Source organism: Lonchura striata, chromosome 24, assembly GCF_050655825.1.
Source record: "Lonchura striata isolate lonStrDom1 chromosome 24, ASM5065582v1, whole genome shotgun sequence".
NCBI lineage: Eukaryota > Metazoa > Chordata > Aves > Passeriformes > Estrildidae > Lonchura > Lonchura striata.
In genome coordinates this window covers 4460470-4477197 of record NC_140726.1, presented here as the reverse complement: position 1 = coordinate 4477197, position 16728 = coordinate 4460470, and the positions used below count along the sequence as shown (strand labels likewise).

Sequence of the window (16728 nt, the reverse complement as noted above, 5' to 3'; positions counted from 1 at the left end):
GGGAATTCAGCCCTCCTGGGTTTGAGATTTGTGCCACTGACTTCAGGGAGAGCCAAAGAAGGAGCCCTTGATGTTGTTTCCTCCCCCTATTTCAAAGGTGAGAATCCACACACACCTAACATGATACATGTGGATGGGTTTATTTTTTTTGGAAGACAGAATCTGCCCAAGGTTGTGCTTGGCACAGCTGGCACCAAAAATTTTGGCTGTGGCAGTGTGAGCTGGGCAAAAATAAAATTGTCAGCTCCAAGCAATGATCTAAGTGATCTAAAACATCAAAGCTGATGCTGCTCCTGTGCAGCTGCAGTGCTAGGGCATGCTGGGCTGTGATAAAAACTCACCTTCTGTGGGAACCCAGAGCTTCCCTCTGGCTGCCCTGGGACCCTGGCAGGGGTCAGGAACCCCCCTGGACAGAGCCCCCAGAGACACTGGCTGTGATCTCTGGCCATGGAAGAGAGTTTTCAATCTTACAGGATCAATTACCAGCTCTGAGTGTTTGATATAAGTAATAATTAAGTGTGGCATGGGTGCAAAAGTAAAATTTTAGGATTCTAGATGAGGGTCCAAAGGGGACAAGCTGGAGGAAATTGGGTGTGCCTTGTCCTTTTTCTCCTTCTTCATGCCCTCCATGTCTCACTGTGGTGTTGGCATTTTTCTGTTGGTTCAGGCTGGGGACACACTGTCCAACGTAGGTGACAGATATTGGCACGTTCTTGTAAATGCAGCCCAGGGAGTTTCTGGTATTGAATGTTTGTCACATCCCACTGAGGGCAGAGCCCCACACGCTGCCCTGCAGGACAGAGCTGGGCAGGGCAGCAGAACATGTGAGAGATCAACAGAATAAACAACCTGGAAACCAGCACAGACCAATTATGGCTTCTGCTTTGGCAGGGGGCTGACAGACAGAGACTTTCTACAATCTCGGGATCATCAATACCTCACATTCTGACAACCTTGAGGAGCTCTGTAAGACCATAAAAAGACTAAAACAGCACCAAACTATTCAGCATTTTTCATTTTGAGCTCCACCTGCATGCTGTGGCAGCTGTACCCCGGTTTTGAGCTGCTCGTTCTGAGCTTTAATTAAGGAGCAGCAAAATCTCACAATTTCAAACTGAAAGCAAACAGAGGCTGGGCTGAATTTGGCTTGGTCTGTACAGAGCTGCTCTGAACCCAAGCTCAAAGTGAAACTGTGAACTAGCACAAAGTGAAAATGAGATGGAGGTTGTGTGTGGTAAACTCAGGTTTTGTAGAGCTGTAGAGGAAAAATTAGTACATGTGTTCACACACGTGCTAGTCAGGGACATGGCTTCCAATTCTTGCCTTGTATTTTTGGGGACCTCGCACATAAACCAGCTTATGTTGTCTCAAGCACGCTGGGGGCAAGCAGGACCTCGGAATTTAGAGGTTTTAACTAGAAGTCTCCTTTTTCTACAGTCTATAAAAATGGCAGTTCAGAACCATTTCCATCTCTGGGACTGCTGCTGCTGAACTTGGAGTTACCAAGATAGCTCTGCTGGGCTGACAAAATTGAGTTTAGCAGGAGAAGGAGCAGCAGGAGCACAGACACCCATTTTGACTAGATCAGCTGAAAATCTGAGAAGGAACCTCATGCTTTTTTAATACTTCAATAAACTCAGCCATCCCTGATAATTTTACTTCGTGTTATACCTAAACTGTGGCAGGCAGTGCTTCTGGGAGAATGGTCCAGATAATTTTTTTTTTGTTTTTCTTTTGCTTCAATTATTATTTGGAGGGATTAAATCTTGAATATTGCTGCAGTTATTGCTGCACTGGTTTAGCATTCAATATTCCTGTGCCTTGTCCAGGGAAAGGGAGGGCACAGGACAAGATGATGTGACAGTATTTCCCTTGGGGATGTGCCATTGCTCCTTGTGAAGAGCCCCAAGACAAGGGGGAATTGCTCTGCACTGGAGCTGCCTCGGGGTTTGGGTGACATTTGAACAGGTTTTTATTGCTCTATATCTATATTTCTCTATATATTTCTATATCTATATTGCTCTATATCTATATTTTTCATCCTACTGGGTATAAACAGGGGACAGAGCAGAGTTTAACTTAATCCACCTTCCTGCCTACAGAACATTTTGCACATTTTCCCAAGCCCGTCCAAGATCTGTAGGAAATTCCACACTTGGTAGGGGTGAAGGCATCCTCTCAGGGCTCCTGGGGAGCTCCATGCTGCTGTTCCTGCCTGGTGCCAGCTCCCAGGAAATCTGATTCTGGCCCTGTTTGCATAAGCAGCTTGGCTGAGTGCTTCCTGTGGGCTCTTCAGGGAAAGTTTCATCACTTGTGCATTGACACAAGCAGTGAGCAAATAAAGGGGAATTTACAAGACCAGTTCATCCAAAACCAAACCAATCCAAACCTGGGGACTGCTGGGGGAGTGTGTTACACTGGCTGCTCATATCTTACTAATGCTTGTAAAATGGTTTTGGCATCTTCAGAGGTAAGAATGGATGGATATGGTTTTTATCTGGGAATTAATGGAACCTCAGGCACGTGTTCAGCTCCTCAAGGAAGAAATGATCCATTTGGAGTACCTTGCTGAGCATCATTGTGATTGCTGTGTGCAATTTGGCTTAAATTAAGAGCCTGATTGTAACAATTCCCTTAATTCAGTCCCTTGCAGTTGTAATTCCTCCATCCTTTCCCTGCTGCCCGTGCTGTCAGATGTGGCCTGTTTGGTGTTGCTCATGAGATAAGAGGCTCCTGAAGAAGTTAGCACAGATCCAATCCGTGCATCAGGCCCCTCTGTGACCAGCTGGAAAAGCCTCAAGGATGTCTGGTCAGAAATAGATTTGGCTCCTGAAGGAAATGAGTGACGGAGGGAAAAATGGGTGTAGTGTGTGGTATTTTGAGGAGTCTGGCAGGAAGGAGAGGCATCAAAAGAGAAGGAGCAGTGAGGAAATCCGAGTTTTCCTGTTCTGTATTAGTTTGTACTTTACTGGCTTGCTGATCTAGGTGTGCTGGGGCATTTGCTGAGGAAAGAGAATGAGAAGTTCCATTCCCCTCATAATTTCTGTAAAACTCAGACAGGCCTTGCTTTTCCCATTGTGAAAAAGGAACTTAATTTTTATTTTTTTTTCTCATCACAAAGGCTTTTGGGTCACAGCAAACCGTTTTCATGCCCATCTCTAACTGGTATGGAAAAAGCTGGTTCTGTACAGGAAATGTTGCATTGAATGTCACCACGACTCCCCAGCGTTTCTGATGCCCTTTGATAGGGTGTTTTCTGAAAGATGTGACCCCATTTTCATGCATCCTGTTGAGAAGAGCTGCACTAATAAAGGAGGCTGTATTGAGAACGTGCTGGCTCCTCTGTCGTTCTTGAGCGCACATTGGATTTTTCTAAGCTCAGGTCATCGTTTGAAACTCTGAGAGCCCACCGGAGCCTACGAGTTCCCTCTCGCGAGCGTTGCTCTGTGGTCTGAGGGGCTGAAGGGTGGTTGGAGAAAGGCTCTGCCAGCAGTTCCTCCAGCCGTGCTAAAAGAGAACTGCCCAAACCCACGGGGGGCTGCGGGTGGGTTTGCTCAGGAAGCAGCTCGGGGTTCGGAGGTGCTCTAACCCCGCTCTCTGTCCCCTTCCTCCGCCCTGCAGTACCGCCAGTAACTCCAACCGCAGCACGCCCGCCTGCTCGCCGATCCTGCGCAAACGCTCGCGCTCGCCCACGCCGCAGGACGCCCCGGGGGACGCCATGGTGGAGAAGGGCTCCGACCACTCCTCGGACAAGTCGCCGTCCACGCCGGAGCAGGGCGTCCAGCGGAGCTGCTCCTCCCAGTCCGGCCGCAGCGGGGCCAAGAACTCCAAGGTGAGGGGCGAGCAGAGGGCGGTGGCTCTGGCCTCTGCCTTCTTCTTCTTCTCTGGCTCATTTCCCTCCCTCTTCCCCCATGGGATTTCTGAAGGTTCTTCTAACTCGGAGTCCTCAGACATCAGCACAGCTCTGAGGCTTCTCTAGTCAAGGTCCTGTTCCTTGGAGTCTCCATGGAAAGCCCCTCCGCCAGGGATTTTCAACAGACCTCAAAAATCTGTTGCAATTACTTTTCATCACCTGGATCATGAAATAAATAAGGTTTCCCCTGTGAAGGGCATGTGCATTTCCCCAGTCCTATCCAAGCCCTCTGGGATCATTCAAATTGCACAGAATCAGTTTTCCAACCCTCTGCCCATTCCTTCCATGGCTGCAGTGTTACGGCTGGCTTGCCCAGAATACCTGATATTTTCCCCCAGGAAAGTTTTGTGTCTTTGGACCAGATTAGAAACAGCCTTGTCTTTGCTGTGCAGGGGAAGAAGGTTTCAGGTTTGGCTCTAGGTTTTTGTGTGAGCGGTGGGGCCTGGTAAATCACACACAGGAGCCTGGGGTACCAAACAAACCTTTGATTATAAACCCTGGTATCAGTGATGTGTCAGCTGTCAGGAGCACTTGTGTTTGCCCAGATTTTTGAAGTGGGATGTTTCAGCCTGGGTAATTTCACAGGCAGAACTCTGATGGCTTGTATAAAACGAATTGTTAGATCTTTGCCTGATTTATTGCTGGATTGTGTCACAGACCAGAAATCTTCATCCCCTCCCCTCTGTGGCCACTCCGCAGAGGGAACAGGACTCAGTGGCCCACATTCTGATGTCTCACCACTGTGGGGGGAGTCTGTGAGTTCAAAAGAGGGGCAAAAAGGGTTTTTCAAGCTGAATCATTGGCGTTCTGAGGTTGCCCTTGAGGTCAGCCTGGCTTCCTGTGCACGCAGTGACCTACAAACCCCGTCCCACGCTGGGTGACACCCTTGGCACGGGGCTGCCAGCAGTGTGTTCCCAAAGGGAGCCGTGGCATGGCAGGAGGGTGCAGGGCACGCTGTGCTCGGAGCCACCCTGGGGGTGCTCCCAGGGAAAGGGGCTCCTTGGGAAGGGGAACACAGAGAGGAGCTGCATCATCCTGGCCCTCAAAACTGAGGTCATGGGAGTGAGATTTTTACCAACACGGTGACTGCTGAAGCTGAACTTTGATTCCTGGTGCTTTCCACAAGGAAGAGGGGTTCAGTGCTCTCTGTTGGGTGTGTGGGTTCTCCTTCTCTTGATCTGCGAGGTAATTTTTCTTCTTTTCCCTAATTTCTCTCTTTTCATTCCTGCATGCTTTCTCTCCGATTAAGTCACACAAGCGCCTCTCCAAAGTAAGCCTTCTTTTTTCTCTCCTGTCCCCCACTGTAGAGCTGTCTCACCACTCAGGAACCCTCCCTGTGGTGCTGAGTGCTGACCCCAGTCAGGCATTCTCCTGCTGTGGCTGTGAGAATGTCAGCAAGAGCTCAGCCCCGTGCCTGTAGCTGGAAGCTGGGCTCACTTACATCACTGGCATCTCGCTGGTATTTGCTCACACAGACTGAGAACTGGCCTGTTCATCACACACCTGCAGCTGCTTCCAAATCATTTCAGCCTTTCAGTTCTGCTTTCCCCTCTCCCTGCTGTCTTTGCCAGGGAGAAATCCTCTAGAGCTGGACAGAACCACGATCCCTTTTTTTTCCTTCTTCCTCCACGATTTCAGAAACAAGAGTTGTTCTCCATGACTTCTTCCCTGCTTTTCATGATAAATAGCGTTTTTGTGGCCAGTGATCTCAGCTTGCTGCCCTTGCAGGCTCTGCTGTGTGATGTAAATATTAAAGATCAGTGATTTCAAGTGAACCCAGCTTGAACCTGGTAGAACAGACCTGTCCCAAATGAATTGTGAGAATTCATGGGCTCGCTCTGAGAGGTGATAAGTGGAAGATCCCTCTGTGGGTGCTTGAATTGGAGATAAGATCATCTGGGCTTTGATCTCACACCTTTGTGCTGTCCTCAGAAGAGTGGAAAAATCAGAAACACAGGTGGGATGTTGTTGGAGAAAGTGCCAGGCTGTTGGCATTTCCACTTTATGAAAGCAGAATGGCTTGGATGGCTTCACAAAAACCCACAAAATCCTTGTCTTGGCCTTTCCCCAGTGGATGCCTCAGGTTTCCTTCTAGGCAAGTTCTCAGAGAGCAGTGCTGGCTGACTGTCTTCCCTTGGTCGTGGTCCTTGTGACCAGCCTGACCTTGCATGGTTCTGCTGGGAGCTTCTTGATGTCTTTTTTGTTAGACAGATTGTCTTGTGCTTGGTATCTGTAGCTGGATAAGTGAGAGGAGCACTGTGGGCCTGAAGTCTCGAGGTGAGGTGTGAAAGAAGTGCTGTGAAAGGTCTGGAGTAGCAGGAGTGCAGGATTGCTGGTGAGTAGAGGTGTGTGGGCCAGGACAGGCTGTGGTGAGCTGGAGGTGCAGAGGATTTTTGGAGAGGGATTGGTGGGAAGAAGCCTGGATCAGGGGGATGTCTGTGTAAAATGGGTGTGCAGTGCTGCTCTGAGGTGCCTGCAGCCAGCCTCTCTTCTCTGAGAGGGAAAAGCCCAAGCACCATGAGGCAGCTGGAGAAGCCCAGATGAGTTCAGAGGGAAGGGGATCCCAGGCAGGACCCCCAGCAGCCAGTCAGAGCCTTCTGCCCTGCTCACACAGAATATTCTGAGTTGAATCCACGAGGATTCATTGAGTGTGCAGCCTGGAGCTCTGTTCTGTGCTCCACAAGCTGCTTCCTCTGGCACAAATGAAGAATTTTCAGGCATTGAACCCCCTGCTTCCCCCCACACTTATGATTCTGTTGTCTGCTCATACAGGGAGAAGTTAGGAACAAAAAAACTCCAGGGCAAAAAGATTCTAAACTCTCCTTTCTCAGCCTCTTCTCCTCTCCCCACCCATCTCCTGCAGGAAGAATGGTTTGCTTTCCCAACCTGTCTGGCTAATGAGGTGGAACAGCTTGAGCCCATGAGTTTGCTGCTGTGTTGGTACAATTGCTGACAGATCTGCTTCAGCTCCTGCCCTCTTTTGTCTGTGCTCTTCTGTCGTGCTGCAGCGCTGCCGTCAGAGGGAGTGCTCCTCCAGGAGTTTAAAACACTGGAATTGTCAGAGGGAGTGCTCCTCCAGGAGTTTAAAACACTGGAATTGTCACAGGGAGTGCTCCTCCAGGAGTTTAAAACACTGGAGTGCTGCTCCAGGAGTTTAAAACGCTGGAATTATCACAGGCACTGCTCCTCCAGGAGTTTTAAACACTGGAGTGCTCCTCCAGGAGTTTTAAACACTGGAAATGTCACAGGCAGTGCTCCAGCTGGAGTTTTTAAACACTGGAATTGTCAGAGGGAGTGCTCCTCCAGGAGTTTTTAAGCACTGGAACTGTCTCAGGGAGTGCTTTTCAAGGAGTTTAAAACACTGGAATTGTCACAGAGAGTGCTCCTCCAGGAGTTTAAAACACTGGAGTGCTCCACCAGGAGTTTTAAGCACTGGAATTGTCACAGGCAGCACTCCTCCAGGAGTTTTAAACACTGGAATTGTCACAGGGAGTGCTCCTTCAGGAGGTTTAAACATTGGAGTGCTCCTCCAGGAGTCTTTAAGCACTGGAGTGCTCAAACAGGGATTTTTAAGCACTGGAGTGCTCAAACAGGAGTTTTTAAGCACTGGAATTGTCACAGGCAGTGCTCCTCCAGGAGTTTTTAAGCACTGGAGTGCTCAAATAAGGATTTTTAAGCACTAGAGTGCTCCACCAGGGGTTTTTAAGCATTGGAACTGTCTCAGGGAGTGCTTCTCCAGGAGTTTTTAAACACTGGAGTGCTCTATCAGAAGTTTTTAAGCACTAGAATTGTCAGAGGGAGTGCTTCACCAGGGGTTTTTAGGCACTGGAGTTGCATCCTGGGGGATTCTTTCCCAGAGCTCTCTTTGCCACCCTGACCCCACCACTGTGCCACAGACCAAGGTCTGACTGAGCCTTAGGCTTTCTGGGACAGCTTTCCAAACTCAGGAAAAACCCATCTTTCTGCTGGTAACCAACAATGAAATATGTATTTTTTGACTATTTTGCTCTTGCCCAAGGATAAAAGTGGTTTCCTTCAGATTCTTCCCAATGCCTGTAGCTAATGGTGAATGCTGAGGATTCGTATTAAGTTAGGGGGAAATTAAGAATTTCGGTGCAGTCCTGGGGGCTGTAGAACAGTTCAGGTCATGAGGGATCTCAGGAGGTCTCTGCTCAAAGCAGGGTTTAACCAGCTTGGTCTAAACCCTTGTCCAGCCACATTTTGCAGCTCTCCAAGGCTGGAGGTCCCCCAGCCTGGCCAGACCCCTGCTCCAGTGTTTAACCACTCTTGTGAACAGGCTTTTTCCTCCTCTCCAAATAGAATTTCCCCTGCTGCAGCTTATGACTGTTGCACCTTGTCCTTCCAGTGTGCCACAATGAGAAGAGTTTGGCTGTGTCTTCTCATCCACCCCTCCCACTGGGTGGGACAAAACCCCTTTAGGGAATAGGGAATGAAATTCTGATCCTTTGGGGCTGGGGTGAGGGTTTGGGGGAGAAATTCCATCAATTTCCTGGAGTTGTGGCCATTTAGAAGCTGGGTGGGCAGCGTAGCTTTCACAGGAGCACAGATGAGGAGAGAGGGCTCCAGAGTCTGTTCTGAGCTCTGGTTCTGTGCCTCTGCTTGCCCTGGTGGGAGGGGGATTTTGGGGTGCTCCTAGAGCTCTGTGGCACACCATTCACTGGGCAGAAGGGTTCTGTTCCCCTGGGAGCAGCAGGAGTGAGCTGTGATGCTGCTGGGAGGGAGAAGCTCTGTTTGGAGCTGTCAGGTGAGGTTTGGTGTGTGCCCTGTGTGCCCTGCAGAGCTGTAACCTTCCCCAGCACTGCACACAGCTGTCAGGTCACTAAACGGTGACTATTTAGAGGCAAAAAGTCAAGGCTTAGAGAAAATATTCCATTTTTCACACTCCCCCACAGCTCTGCCTGGTTACAGCCCCCTTGTAACCACGAGCTCTGCTCTGTGCTCCTGTAGCATCATCTCTGCAAACCTGTCCCATCTTCTCCCTGTCTGTGTGCAACCCCCTCCTTCTGTTACTTATTTATTTTCTCTTTTCAGTTCTAATGCTTATGGTTTCTTTTTCCAGTATGACAGACTTAACCTGCTCAAAGTAAGAATATGTTTTTCCTTTTTCTTTCTTTTTTCCCCCCCTCTCCATTTTATTGTCTCTTTATTTTCACAGTTTGCATCTCTCTCTCAGTGAGTTTAAAAAAACAAAGATAAATTAGAAGGAGATTTAAGGGCTGAGGTTGTTTGGATTTTGGTCAAGTCTGTTGAACTTGGTGGAGACAAAAGCTGAGGTTTGAGTGTTGGTATAATTAAGGATGTTGGTAAAATTATAGACCTCAGTATAATTACGGATATCAGTATAATTTTTTTGTGTGGAAGAGCTTAAAGAAGAACCTGCAGAGCTCCTTTATAGGGGACCCTTGATTCAGGGAAATTCAAATGTGAGGAGGGGAAAAAAAATAGTTCTGCAATGAATGCAGGAGGGGGGGACTGAAATCCTGTAGGGCCATGCTGACACCACAGCACGGGCACCCTGATTTAGGAGGCAGAGTGACAGCAGTGCCTCTGCTCTGTGTGTGCCAATTATAGTTTGATTATGAGCTTTTTTTCCCCAGGAATTTCTGAGTTACGCCTTTTGCTCATTAAGGCAGACAGATGGCAAAACAAATCTGCAGGAAAATCACTCCATCTCAGGCCCTGTGCTCCTGAGGACAAGGTGCTGTGTGCATGGCTCAGATTAATTACCCTGCTTCTTTTTTTAGTCTAGTCTGGGTTGCATAAGGCTTTTTTCCACGTCCTACTTGCAGGGAGGGATGACTTCCACCCAATCCTTTATGAATGGATCAGGTGTGGCCAAGTATGGAAAAGAGTGGGAATTAAGAGGAAATTCCTCAGGTTGGAGGAATGAGTATGGGATATGAGCCATGCTCTGTGTTCAGTCCCCAGCTCATCTCCTTTCCCTAGGATTTGGGGGGAAATGGGGGTGTTCTATTTTTAATGTCAAAATTTTGTATTTTAGCCTGTGTACTGTGTTACTATGGGGCTTTTCATGGGAGACTGGGAGCTCTGCAATGGATCCTTCAGAAAGGTTGGCTCCAAGAGTGGGATCCAGTGAGGTTTTGTGGCTGGAGTGGCTCACAGGGAACTTGGAGCAGGGAGATCCAGGGGTGGGAACAGAGCAGCCCCCGTGTCTTCACAGAAATCTGTTCCAATCTGACCTCATCAACGCTTCTCCTTCCCTGTGGCAGAACACCCTCTGTGCCCCTGGTGGGCAGTCTGTGCCCCTGTGAATATTCCAGGGAATTCCCAGTGAAATTCCTGCAGCCTCTGTGGCGAGGCACAGCACAGAATGTTTCCCTTCCTATTTCAAACTGCCTGCAAAGCCTGGAAAATTCTCCAAGGTCAGAAGCAAGATGGCTTCAGAGGAGGAAAGGCAGTGAGATATTGCTTCTGTCCTTGTGTGTTATCCTCAGCTCCCACTGAAGTGTTTGGGACAGGGGACAGCACAGCTGGAGCTGCCCACCCTCGGTGGGAAGGGCTCTGGTGCCCCCAGGCTTCACTGCCATGAGGGAAATCCCCCCAAAAAAGGGGGATTCCTGTGTGTGCTGGCAGCTCTGGATGCAGGAGCTCAGTGTCCTGCTGCTGGAAAGCCAGGCTGGCTGCAGTGGGAAGCTCATTTCTTCCTCTCCCTGCAGATAAATCTCACCTCTAGCTGAAAATTGACTTTCCAAGCTGAGCCAGCTCTTTTGTGTGCTCCAATGTGACGTGTGGCCTGTCCTCTCCAACCATCTGAAATGCCATGATAAGGATGGGGGAAAAAAAAAATCACATGTGCTGATGATGCAAAACACTGTGCGCTGAAATGCTGAAAAAAAAAAAAAAATCCCAGCCTTTTTTTTTCCTTGCCTAGCTTCTTTAGCAATTTTCTACAGCACTGTTCCTGGCTCTGTGTGTGTGTGTCTCCCTTTTAAAATTCAAAATACCCTTGGAACTTTTGCCTTTTGTGAGCCAAACTGTGTCCCTGCCCTTATCAGTGCTCCAAGGGCTGTTGAGGGCAATGTGAGTGTTACCAGCTGGGAGAATGAAGCCCCTAAAGAGGAGGCTGGCAGTGATGACGTGATGGTGATGGTGTGATGATGATGATGATGGTGGTGATGATGAGCTCCTGTGTTGCTGGCTGGCACTGCTGGTCTGCAGACAAGGTGGCAGCATGTCTGTGTGTGTGTGCATGTGGACATGCACACCTTGGCCTGACCTGTTTCCCGTTCCAGACTCCTGCTGCTGGATTTGTCCCTTGCTCCTGTACCTGGGGATAACTGTGCTAGACCACACTGGGAAACCCATTGAAATCTTCTGTTTAATCCCACTTTCACTTCACTAATGATCCCAACCAGATTGGACCTGCTTTCTCTGTCCCTCTTTCTTTTTGATCCTAAGATCTCTGTGCTAACTAATGCTTCTCTTTTATTTTGTCCTTACAGAAAAGCCAGAGTTGGTATAATGTAAGTACTCCCGTTTCTCTTGTCCCTGGGTGGCTGTGGGCTGGGTGGGGGGAAGGTGCCAAGGGGCTTTGCAGTGGCACTGGGGCACTCTGAGCATTTCCAGAAGGAGGAGCTGGAAATGGCTCAGCACTGGCAAAGGAGGGCTGGCATCCTGAGCAAAGGGATGCCAGAGACAGAGAGCAGAAGCTTTGTCCTTTTGGTCACTCTGGTGGTGCTCCCCACATCCTGCACCTCTGGTGTCCCAGCACGGGGGCAGGGATGTGGTGACACGTGGTGACAAACAGAGCTGCCACCCTGCAAACCCTTTGCATCTCTCAGGGCGGTGTGGGGACCACAGAGGAATTATTTTCTACCAACCCCAGAGAAACACCAACCACCCTTTGCTTCTGCCTTGGTGTTTTTTGGTTCTGCTCTGGGCACAAAGTCGGTGCCACCTTTGCACGGTCAGGCCCCTACCCTCGAGGCTCTGAAGTAGCCATAGGCAAATGCAGCAGCCATCCATGGTCAGCCACAATTCCTGCCCTCCTGCAGCCATCCAAAGCAGGATGGGGGCCAGCAGAATGTGGGATTTTGGCTGAAACAGCGAGGTGGGGTTTGACAGAGGGCAGAGGCAGAGTTAGGAACCTGCTGGGTGTGAACAGCACGGGCAGGAAGAGACCCCAGAGGCAGAGAGGGACAGAGGCAGTGAATGAAAGAATAAGAATGTTTTACTTTAAGAATAAAATACAAACCAAGGCGGGCCAAACTGGTGGAGAAGTGGCAGATAAAGGACTGAGCAGATGCCCCAGTCTGACCTGGCTGCTGCCAAACCCTGTCTGTCACCAGGCTAGAGGTGACTTTGGCTCTTACTGCTTCTGCCTGTAGCTGCTGAGCTCCATTCCCTGCTGCATGATGCTTTGCTGTGCTCTGCTTCTGTGGGTCTCTTGTGTTTTCATGTCCTCTCTATCTTATCTTTCTGTTCTCTTGTTTTTCCTCCATATATTTTCAGCATGAGAGACAGTACATCCGGAGAGTAAGCACTGGCTGCATTTTTTTGTGGTTTTCCCCACCCCACCCCATTATTTTCCTTTGTAAACAAAACAAAACAAACCCATTTTCTAGTTAGCAGAGACATTCTGGCCAGATAAAAGCAGCAGTGTGAAAATATGGATGAGCCACAGACTCCAGGAAGTCAGTCAGTCCTACTTGGCAGTGTTATTTCCATTAAAAATTTGCTATTGCAACTCCTTGATAGAGTTTCCCTTTTCTGCCAGCTCCTTCCAGGCAAATTTTGGCAAAGTTTTCTGCCATTGGGACCATTCTGGTTTCTCCATTCCTCTCCCCTCTGAGGGCAGCTCTAGAAATGGATCAGAGGAATTTGCCTCTTCATGAAACCTCACCATTTCCTTTGCTCACTTTCCCCCACTCTCATTTTACACAAACCCCACCATGCCCAGGGCAAACACCCTCCACACTGTTCTGTGTGACAGCTCAGCAGCCCTGGGTGCCAGGCACTGTGCAAACCCAACCCAAAAAATAATCCCTAAAAGATCACATGGGCCTGGAAGATCTGCAGGGCATCACCAGTTTTCATTTTTTTGCTGCTTTTAACTGGTTTTTTTGTCTCTGAAACACTGCATTCCTCTTTGCCAGTAGGAACCCTCCCTTCCCCTCTCCTGGATTCTTTTTTCTCTATTTTTTTTTCTTTTTTTTTCTTAAGATGCCACCAACTTCTCCTGCCTTGTGTGTCCTCCTGTCGATCCCACCAGTGCTTTTTTGGGATTGCCATCCCTGCCCCGTGGAGAAGTGGGAGGAAAGGGGTGAAGTGAGGTCGTGGGTTGGTTTGGCAGAGCTGCCCCTCTCTCTGGTTGTGCTTTCTCTGCTTGGCTTTGCAGAGGACAGATGCAAACTGGTGCAGGTGCACGGTGAGATTGAGAAGAGAACCCCAGTTTGGGAATAAATTCAATCAGAGTTTTGGGGTTTGCTTTGTGTTCTTGTCCTCGTGGTGGAAGAGCAGAAGGTCAGTAGAAAGGAAAAATCCCTGAGGTGCTTCTCAAACCTTTAGTGAGGAACTGTGTACATGGAGATTTTGGTTTGGAAATACTGTGGTTTGTAGGGGGGAAAAAACTCAGTTGGTCACTTGTGGTTTAACCATCAGTAGTGTCTGCTTTGGGCTGTGTGTCTGCGTGGGGAATTCTTGCTAATTCATTTATTATTTAAAAAAAAATCATAAAAACAGACCTCAGGCCTTAAAGCTAAACTCCCTTTGTAGTTCTGTTTGCTGAAATAGAGATGTGCCTTACTCTGTACCCCTGAGGTGCTCTGAAGGTGGGAAATTGGTGTTCTGCTTCCCTGAGGACACCAAGGAGGAGCTGCTCTGTCTGGGCTGTTGGGAGAAGACACTTGTCACCCAGCAGATGCCATTCAAGTGAGAGACAAACTGGAGATATTTTGCTGCCAGGGATAAAATCTCTCTCATTCTCTCCTTTTCTTCTCTGGGTTTCGGGCAAAGGGCCCCATTTCTGACCATGGAGAGCTCTCATTTCTGTGTCACTGAGCCTTCCAAATTTTCCATGCTTTTCCTGCCTCATTCTGCCTCACTTGGGCTGTGAATCCTTCTAGTTCCCTACTCCAAAATCAGGGTGTGTGTCTCATTATTCTGCTTGCAGCAAGGCTTGCTTCTTAAATTCAGCACCAGGCATCAGGAGAAAAGAGAATGACTATGATGAACTTGAAAAGTTAAAGAAAACACAGTTGACACCAGGGAAGAAATAAGATTTAAATCCATGATATTTTCACTTTAGCATTTACATCCCAAGGCCTGCCTTGCTCTGTATTCCTTTATTTTTATCTATCACATGCCTGAATATTTTTCTTCTTCCTTTAACTGACCTGAGCAGTGAAAAGACACCAATTGTCTCTTTCAGCTGTTCCTAAACATTAGAATATCAGAAATATTTGCTGTCCCAGTCAGCGTGGGCAGATCAGTAGGAGCCTAGTCCTCCCCACCTGTGTTTGGGAGAGCAAAGTCTGCACTGAGGATTTGCAGGGAGTGGCACAGGAGCCCTGCTCCTGCAGCTCTGCCAACAAATCCATGCACACAGGGCAGCCCTCGGCCTGGCAGCAGCTCAGAGTCTCAAAAATAAACCCAAAATGCCAGTGGGGAGGCAGGTAAAGGGGAGAGGCCAGAGTTGTCCTCTGGGGAAATGCAGGGGAAGGCTGTGCAGGAGGAGCTGGCTGAGGATCTGTTGTGGATTGTGATGCTGCAAACGTTCTTTGTGGGGAACTCTGAGCAGGTCTTGAGCTTCTGGAGAATACTCAGACATCACAAGACTGGTCAGAAATCAGCCCTGGCTGGTCTCAGAGTGCTGTGTCTGCTCTTGGATACCACAGTGGAGGGGAGCTCAGCTGCTGAAGGAGTGAAACGTTCCCTATAAAGGCAGAGGGGAATTGTGCCTCATTTTGGGAGAACATCAGGAACACCGTTCCCAGGGGTGGCAGCTGAGGCTCCCTCAGCAGCAGCAATCATGGGAACGGAGTTTAATGCAAAAATCCAGGCCTGATGAGTGAGCAAGGTGTTGAAGAGCCCTTTTCTCTGTAAATCAGCACAATCACCTTTTAACTCCCCAGTAACCATTTCATAATGGTGAACTCCCAGTAATAACTTCATCAGATTATTTCTGGAGCAATGTTTAGCTCCCTGTCTTCCAGGTATTTTCATCCTGTCGGATTTCCCCCCTTTTCTCTGTAAATCAACACAATCTTTTAACTCCCAGTAACCATTTAATCAGATTATTTCTGGAGCAATGCTGAACTCCCTGCCTTTCAAGCACTTTTCATCCTGTCAGGTTTTCCATGACTTTCAGTGTGTGGATTACCAGTTGCTGGGTTGTAGAGTCACTAAATCAGCAGTAAACTCTTAGTGCAAGCTTGTGTGATGATGAACTCAGACCCATTTTTCAGCCCAGACCCCAGTGATTACTTTGAAGCGCCTTCCTCTGCTTTTCATTCACTTTTAAAAAGAGAAAAAGGAAAAAAATTGGAAAATCGGAGCAACCAGAATGGGTTTAGAGGAGGTGCTGTTGGACAGGTGGCCACTTTCTTTGCTGGTTTTTCACACCAGCCCTGCTCTCAGTGGGGTCTAAACTCTCCCACACAAGCAGGAAACATGTTCTGTTTATTCCAGTAGTTTCCCAGAAGCAATGTAAATCACAGAAGTCCATCAGTCATGAAAATTGGCTGAGATTTCCTCCCCACTCTCCTGTGTGCCTCGTGCCATCTCTGCTCCCTGTTTTCTGTGCTGTCCAAGACTCAGCATTCCTCAGGTTTTGTGTTCCCTGTCCTGTCCCTTTCCCCAGCAGTGTTTGCTGGGAGTTTCCTGTGGAGGATTTGTTGTGGAATGGGGATGTCGCCTTGTGGAGATGCCACCTCGGGGAGTGACCCCTGTGTCCCCATTTCCCCAGGAGCGGTTCCCTCACCTGGGCAGTGCCATCCTGTCCCGTCTCTGTGTTTGCAGTGCAGTTAATGTTTGCTGCCTCCAGCTCCAGCTCAGCTCTTCCCACAGCTGCTGGCACCGCCTCTGCAAACGCAGGTGGCTGGGAGAGGTTTTTCTTTTAATTCAATCCCATTTGGAGTTTCCAGCCAAGGGGGTCATTCAGTAAAGCAGTGCAGGTGGCTGTAATGCCAATTCTTTGTCCTTCACAGGCTAGAGAATGTTTTTTTTTTAGTTATTCCCTTATCTTGGGGTGCAGATGGATGCACTGCTACAGAGCTGAGTGGAGACACCTCTGTGCCTCAGTGATTTTGAGCTTATCAGTGAGCAAATTGCTGCCCTGGCCTGGAGCAAAGCAGAGCTGCTGCAGGGCTGGGTTGGCTGCTTGGTGCTTTTTGAGATCTCTGTGCTCACTTCTGGAAGAATGAGGGGTTTATTTCAGTGTTTGCTCGCAGCTGAGCAGATCTGGTGCCCTGCTGTGGGCACTTCTGCACCTGGGCAGGGAGCTGGAGAGGCTGGACTCAGGGCAGAGGGGCACAGGGAGTGCCAGAACCCAGGAAATCTCCTGGACCTGCAGGGAGTTCATTCAGCCCTTCATTTGCAAAGTGACCTGACTAATGAATGAATCCTAGAAAATCCTATTTTTTGAGGGAGAAGAGTAGGCTCAAAAATACACTCAGAGGTGCAGCCCCTCAGGATTTCTGCCTGTGTGGGCCTCCCATGGCTGGTTCGTCCCAGACACATCCTTTATTTTGATTTATCACACGCCTGAATGTTTTTTTTTTCTTCCTTTAACTGACCTGGGCAGTGAAAAGATACAGAATCACAGAATTTAGAGA

General features: G+C 48.7%; 1 protein-coding gene across 10 annotated transcripts in view; it reads left to right on the top strand.

The window, feature by feature from the left end:
- The window catches only part of GRAMD1B (GRAM domain containing 1B), a 112059-nt gene that overhangs the window by 63872 nt on the left and 31459 nt on the right, over positions 1-16728 (top strand). For 9 of the 10 annotated variants that reach the window (XM_085560395.1, XM_085560394.1, XM_085560397.1 and 6 more), the window contains 2 exons: positions 3622-3832; positions 11398-11418. In XM_085560395.1, coding sequence (XP_085416521.1) covers positions 3622-3832; positions 11398-11418 — 232 coding nt within the window. The remainder of the gene's footprint in view (positions 1-3621; positions 3833-11397; positions 11419-16728) is intronic. The other variant, XM_085560396.1, reaches the window with a different exon arrangement.